General features: G+C 38.0%; 1 protein-coding gene and 1 long non-coding RNA gene across 2 annotated transcripts; one reads left to right on the forward strand and one right to left on the reverse strand.

Annotated features, from left to right (window-relative positions):
* The first annotated feature begins 412 nt into the window (after positions 1-412).
* Positions 413-3,647, forward strand: LOC136263510 (uncharacterized). The gene is made up of 7 exons (XR_010704669.1): positions 413-876; positions 1,968-2,383; positions 2,481-2,626; positions 2,675-2,887; positions 2,960-3,175; positions 3,237-3,441; positions 3,494-3,647. It is a non-coding gene; the product is annotated as an uncharacterized lncRNA (long non-coding RNA).
* Positions 1,620-4,651, reverse strand: LOC136263490 (protein NLRC3-like). The gene is made up of 4 exons (XM_066058019.1): positions 4,485-4,651; positions 4,167-4,427; positions 4,038-4,082; positions 1,620-3,989 (listed from the first exon to the last, which is right to left on the reverse strand). The coding sequence occupies exons 1-4, from the start codon at positions 4,534-4,536 to the stop codon at positions 1,726-1,728; spliced, it is 2,622 nt and encodes an 873-aa protein (XP_065914091.1). The 5' UTR covers positions 4,537-4,651; the 3' UTR covers positions 1,620-1,725.
* Positions 4,652-7,138: the final 2,487 nt, after the last annotated feature.

Raw genomic sequence — 7,138 nt, forward strand, 5'->3', positions numbered from 1 at the left:
CAGCTAGCTTTGTTGACTCTTAATAGCTTTAGTCTAGCTTTGTTGGCTTCTTTTATTTTTAAAGCTTTATTTAGCTTTTTGGCTTCTTTCATTTTAAAGCTTTAGTCTAGCTTTGTTGGCTTCTTTTATTTTTAAAACTTTAGTCTAGCTTTGTTGGCTTCTTTCATTTTTAAAGCTTTAGTCTAGCTTTGTTGGCTTCTTTCATTTTAAAGCTTTAGTCTAGCTTTGTTGGCTTCTTTTATTTTTAAAACTTTAGTCTAGCTTTGTTGGCTTCTTTCATTTTTAAAGCTTTAGTCTAGCTTTGTTGGCTTCTTTCATTTTAAAGCTTTAGTCTAGCTTTGTTGGCTTCTTTCATTTTAAAGCTTTAGTCTAGCTTTGTTGGCTTCTTTTATTTTAAAGCTTTACTCTAGCATTGTTGGCTTCTTTTATTTTTAAAACTTTAGTCTAGCTTTGTTGGCTTCTTTTATTTTAAAGCTTTAGTCTAGCTTTGTCGGCTTCTTTCATTTTTAAAGCTTTAGTCTAACTTTGTTCATTTTTAAAGCTTTAGTCCAGCTTTGTTGGCTTCTTTTATTTTTAAAGCTTAGTCTAGCTTTGTTGGCTTCTTAATAGCTAATGGCTTACGTTTACAGAGAAGGTTTTAGCTAAGTTGAAAAATTGCTTTAAATTCTGAGCTAGACTTGTTGGTTGCTACATTAGTGAAGAACTAGTAACATTTGTCATCTACCTGACTGTTAGCTGTAGTGTTGACATAGTAGGAGTATAACATTAGCTACTAGTGTTGTGATAGTAGTTGAGTAGTAGCTTCTAGTGTAGTCTAGTAGTTAGGCTATGTTGTGACTTGTTGTTGTTTATTGTGAAGTGGAGCAAGGACAACAAGTGAGTGAACTGTATAGCTAGTAGCTAAACTAACAGAGATGGGGATAAAGCTGAACTGGAGGCTTATAGCAATATCTATAGTTAAATGGCTGAAATCAATTTACTGGTAGCTTCTAATATTTTATGTACTAACTGAGACAACAATTGAGTTAGCTACAAGAAGCTCTTCACTTATTAGTGCTCATAATGGCCATTGTGTAGCTATATAGAAAGAGGCTAAAACTGTGTACAGAGCTGTAGGAGGCCATTGTAATGATCAGTGTGTGTAGTTGAACCATTCCAAACTGCTTTACCTCATCTCTGAGTAGTTGTCACTGAGGGAAGCTAGTCTGGTCAAGGATGAAGTGTTGACTGTTTTTGGCTTTACGTTGAACAATGGCTACAGCACAACTAGAATTGTAATTTGTAGCTTTCACAGTTCAACTATTGTTAGAAATAATTACGAGGATTATATAAATTTTGTTAGAAAGCCAAAATGTTGTAAATATTAACAGATTTTTATTAAATTTTGCAATCTCTAAAAGATTGATAGAAATAGATTTCAACTCTAGAAATCCTAAATCTTAAAATTCCGATAGATTTCTAGAAATAGTATTTAACTCTACAAATATTTTAAATCTGTAAATATTCCGATAGATTTCATTTCCGTACTAATCTCTTCCACAAGTCCCAATTCTTGTCCGATACTCAAATAATGTCAAATCTTAACATTTCATGATGGACCCCTCAACGTTACCAATTAACATAGTTTTAATTAATTAATAAAATTTTTATCAAAATCAGAACAAAATGACACTTGCGGCCATTACAGTCATAAAATAGTACAAAGTGAAAACTAAAGAAAAGTAGCTAATAACAGTAAATGATCAGTTTTGTTTGACATCCTCTACTTTCTCTGTTCTTGTTAATTACTTCTTGTAGTGATCTAATCCTCTTCTTAACATCTTCAGTGTAACCACCAGAGGGTAGCCATAGCCCTTCTAATGTGTTGTTATTGTAGAGGGCTTGTAGTAGACGTTGAGCAGCTTCTCCACTGATCTCGTTGTACCCCATCACCAGCCTGACTAGTGATGTATTGTTCTTCATTGTAGTGGCAATGACATCACAAGCTTCATCAGTGATGAGACTGTTGATAATGTGGAGGTCCTTCAGTTTGTTACCTTTTGATATTGCAGTGAATAGGGTAATGGCTGATGGTGATGATAAGCTGGTACCTATCATGTTCAGTGCCACTAGCCTAGAGGAGGGATGGGTCAACATGTTGTAGAGAGCAGGGTCCTCTCCGATGGTGTCGTTACCACTAATATTCAACTCTTCCACTCTACAGTGTATGGTGAGGTCATTAATGGAGGAAGAGGAAGATCTGGTGAAGCCATTAAACCCCAAGTCGAGTTCTTTAATACTGACGTCAGATGACATCAGATCACGGTGAAGGACACGACAGTCATGATCCTGGATATGGCAGAAAGACAAGTCAAGCTTCTTCCACTCCTTGTGGGGTGAGCAGGTAAGGAAGAGTGTAACACACTCAACATCATAAACGGTTAGGCTAGTCTCCTCAAGATTGATTACTTTATCATCGAAAGTTTTTCCTTGTTGTATAGAAGTGTAAAAGGCTTCGTCGTTGGCCTCATAGAAGCAGCGAAATAGTCGAAGACACTTCAGTTGATCCTTCAAGTATGTTTCAGCGATGGTGATCGTGTCGTCCTCTCCAGAGAGAAATTGTTTAAAAGCAGATCGCTGTCCCTTGGTAAGCGAGGTGTACATTGCAAACATGTTGGAATGGATATCGCTCCAGAACTTCGCTTCGAGCACTCGCAGCTCTTCGTCTGGTGGAAGCTGAGTGATATGGTAAGCGGACAAGAACTCCTGAATGGAGAAATGGACAAAGTTAAATGTCATCGTTTTCCCAGCGAGCCCGAAGTGCTGAACAGCCTGAAGTAGTCCGTATCCGTTCAGAGCTCCTTCGATAGCTTCGATGCCTGGACAAGCTGCTCTCATCTCCTCCAAGGTAAAGATTAGCTTGTTGTTATTAAGACCCTCGAGCGATAGTTTTGATAACTGCTGAACTATTGTATTATAGGGCTCGGGGAGTTTGGCTAGATCAGTGATGGTGTTATCAAGAGGATGACCAGATTTGGCAAGATGTCGACAGATGGTAAGACAGATGAAGTAATTGTAAAGCTGTGTGGAATTGCTAGGAAGGGGAATTCCCTGTTTGTACAGGTAAATCAAGATTACCATGTTGAAGGGGATGAAACACAGGCCATTGATAGTCAGATTACCTTCGAGATATTTGGTGAGCTCTTTGACTGCTTGTGGTAATGCTTGTTTTATGAAATTTACTCTTTCTGTTTCAGTGAAGCCTAAGATATCTACTCTAAGAGTTGCATGTTTGCGGAGATTTTCTGAGGCATGTGGACGAGATGACACAATCAAGCCACATTTGGGTAGTACGCGACGTTCAAGAATTTTTGAGATCAAGCTATTTTTCTGAAGCTCTACTGGAAATTCATCGTAGCCATCCAAAAGGAAGACAAGATCCTTGCCGCCATTCTGAAAAAGGTAATCGTCACAAGCGTCAGTGATCTGTGATGCTCTTCTGTACCCTACACAGAACAACTGGAGGAGGTCATGGACTGATATAGCTTGCTGTACAATGGGATCACGCAGACAGACAAGGAGAACAAACTTGAACACTTTTAATATTTGTTTATCACCCCACCGATATGCAATTTCTTTTAGTAAAACAGATTTGCCAATACCGGGAAGACCTTCAACTAAGATAAATTGTGGTTCATCGTTGTTTTCTAGTGGGGCTAAGATTTGCTCAACATCTTTAGTAACAGTACTAGTATCAAGGACCTCTTGTAATGGCTGATAGCTAGGATGATGTTTGGGGACTGGCTGACTAATAGCTAGTGAAGCAATGTCACCTGTTTGTGTCAGTTTAGTGATGGCCATGGCTTGTTGTAAGTTGTGATGTCCTTCATAATGAATCAGTACAAGAGGTTGGAAATTCTTTGGCTGGTCCGGTGGCCAAGTGTCATCGTCAACCCTGAACCGTGCTTGTACATTAAGCTGGCCCACCATGTTGGACAATATGGTGACTCCTATCAACAACACATAAAATGGAGCACACAATAATGTGTCCACTCTACCTTGATCAGTGACCGTTGACTTGTCCATGTCAGGTTTGGAGGTCACTATAGTTAGTGAAGACAACACAATAGCTAGTTAATACAATTGTTTACCTACACATGTTGTACACACACAATATAGCTAGTCACCTTTATCAGGAGCTTGATCACTGGACACTGCAGGTGACTCAATCACTTTAAACAACTTCTCCCAACTAGCAGAGGGGTCCACTTCAAGCCACTTCTCCAACACAGCATCACAACAAGGCTCAGCCTTATCATGATTGTCATATTTTATGATGTCAAGTCTTCCTTTGGGTAGACCCAGTAGTGTTCCTATCATTCTCCAGTGAACAGCATAATTGGGGTTAATATGGTTATGAAGATCCTTCAGTAGTGGAGTACTGGTAGCTGTAGTATGCAGACTCCGTATATTACACTCTATTATCCGGATATTAATATACTTACCCTTCTCAAGTGTTTTAAACTGGTTTAGTCCTTCATGATCACTTCGATCCATCTCCTGATTTAGTGCTGGGTATAAAGGGAGGTGATTCACTACAGATCGCAGTGTTCGTGATCAATAATAGAGTATTAGTCGTAAAATGAAAAACAAAGCTATGCCCTCTTGAAAAAACCGGAAGTTGGGTTTTCTTGTGTTATTATCACGTGCACTAGAAGTGGAATTCAAATTTGAATTATATACTACACAGTTTCGCTGATCTACCACTTGTAATCATCCTACCTGTGACATCTGGTCTGTGAATAGCTAACAAGAAATGAGATGAAGAGAATGATACCAACACGTGAGTTTGTAGTGTTGCTCTAAAAGTTTACAACACCTTGCACACACATACATGTAGCTAAGGGCAATGGAATTAGCTTATTTCACTCCAATCCGGTAAAAGATCTAGCTCACAAAACTATCGACCAGTATATCATTAACTTCTACTGTTTACAAAGTAATGGAACACAAGTCAGGTTATGAATCACTTGAAGTACATAACATTTAGTTCCCTGTCAGTGACAAAACATTCTTGTGAATCGCAACTGTTCACTGTTACTGATGACTTTACCAAAGCATTAAATAACAAACTCCAAGATGTTGGTATATTAGATCTGTCCAAGGTATTTGATAAAGTTCCACGTAAAAGATTGCTAGCAAAGTTTGAATTGAGGGGTCCTTCGCTTCTAGATATATCGTCGATGGTGGCTGGAAAAGTAGAAATTTATTTCACAAATGTAGAAATTTAATTTGAAATGTCCAACTTCAAACAACAGTTCTATCTATGTAATAGCTGAGCTGTGAATCACTCAAACCAGCTGGGTATGTAATTGTACTCTGGTGAATCCTTCAGTTTGTGTGCCAGCAGGCTAGTTACACCACACACCCGTTACAACCTGCCGAGTACACTGTGTACTGTTTGTGGAGTTATCAAGACTATATGAGGCATTTCTGCTGGCAAACCATTCAACCAGTTCCCTAACCAACAAAAACCATTTGTACACTACTTTGACAGGAGTCAAAAGGTCAGAGTGTATGGAAATTTATTTTGAAATGTGTAGAAATGTGGAAATTTACATGCTCAGAACTGAAATTTCGTCAGTGAGATTTAGAGTGAAGGACCCCTCAAATTGAATCCTGGATGAAATTTTGGGATGATTAGAGTGTTACTTGAGCAATTACTGTTGTCACTGATGGTTCCTCTTGTGAAGTCACATCAGGGGTACCAACCTGTAATACAAGGTTCCATCTTGGGTCCTATCCTGTGTTTACTATAACATATCATAACTGAAGACATTGATACCCAGATGAAACTCTTCACAGACGATTGTTTGATATACAAAAAGTTATTCATTGACCACCAAACACTCCAACAGGGTCTAACAATATTGTCAAAAAATTGCTAATGGCTTTTAATGTTAGTAAAATAAATAAATTTTTAACCACATAGCAAAAGTTTGTAATGAATGTTACCTCACTGACATCACTGAACAACACTTGTATCTCTTGGATTACATTATAGACTGTCATGGAAACCACACAGTTTATGAAATCTTCAGCATTGTCCTAGACACCTTCGTGGGCTAACATAATATCAATTTGTGATACCCATAATAAAGTATTGTTCACCAATATGAGATCCTTACCACCAAACCCATATAAATCAAGTTGAGATGGTCCAGCATAGAGCTGGTAAACCCATGGAGAAGAAATCAATGTAACAGCGTCACACACATCCTTGAAAACTAACTTGCTAATGGGTAAGACTGGTCTTACTAAAATACTACATGAGTTATTACTTTCCCATGAGATCATCTGTGTTGAGGACTTGATATTCACACAACTTTATAAACTACAAAGAATTGATGTATACAAGTATTCCTTCCTACCAAGAACAGTACCAGATTGGAATAGGCTTGTTTGAGTCAAACAGTGTAGAAGTATTTACCGTAATTTGCTTTGTCTTTATGCAAAAAAAATTCGTGATGAAAATAGTTTCATGATTTACATGAATGACTGCTCTATTAGAGTAGTTTGGTCTTATGTAAATTCTGACTAGGTTCTGAATACACTGAACTATGACTGAACCAAGCACATGTAAGGTGTGTCACTTAGCTGTAATCTGAACAGCTTATAGGTTGATCAACAACAAGTTCAGCCCAACTAGATGGTGCTAGCTATTTGCTCTCAGGCTGGAATACTTTACACTAGTTTTCTCTTGTTCACTGATCAAGATTGTGGTAGTTGTGATGCATGTCCAAGAGTACATAATAACAACTCCCTATTATTATCATCTACTCTTAGTCTAACTAACTGATGAAATAGATAACTAATAAATGAAGTTCATTTATACTAATATGTGATTTTGTGTGAAAAGTTTTCAAAGCACATAAAATTTAACCTCAGTAGTAGCAGAGAAACATAAGGTGGTGTGTGTCTGTCTGTCCATGTTATCAACCTCCTCATGGTTGCCCGGTAACATGCCACTCTGGTGGTGTGGCTATTGGCATTACCAGTTGTTTTAAGCCAGAAAAACAGTATTTTTGAGTCAGTCATGAGTGAATCCATATAAATGCCATGGGACGCATGTCCTTGGGTAGTGACCTAACTGGTCAAA

Source organism: Dysidea avara, chromosome 8 (genome assembly GCF_963678975.1).
Source record: "Dysidea avara chromosome 8, odDysAvar1.4, whole genome shotgun sequence".
In the NCBI taxonomy this organism is placed as follows: domain Eukaryota; kingdom Metazoa; phylum Porifera; class Demospongiae; order Dictyoceratida; family Dysideidae; genus Dysidea; species Dysidea avara.

Excerpts from the sequence above, each read along its gene's own strand:
- LOC136263490 (XM_066058019.1), bottom strand. The coding sequence starts at position 4,536 with ATGGATCGAAGTGATCATGAAGGACTAAACCAGTTTAAAACACTTGAG. Across the intron at positions 4,083-4,166 it reads TGATCAAGCTCCTGATAAAG|TGACCTCCAAACCTGACATG; the intron begins GTGACTAGCTAT and ends CACTAACTATAG. Across the intron at positions 3,990-4,037 it reads GTCAACGGTCACTGATCAAG|GAGTCACCATATTGTCCAAC; the intron begins GTAGAGTGGACA and ends TGTTGTTGATAG.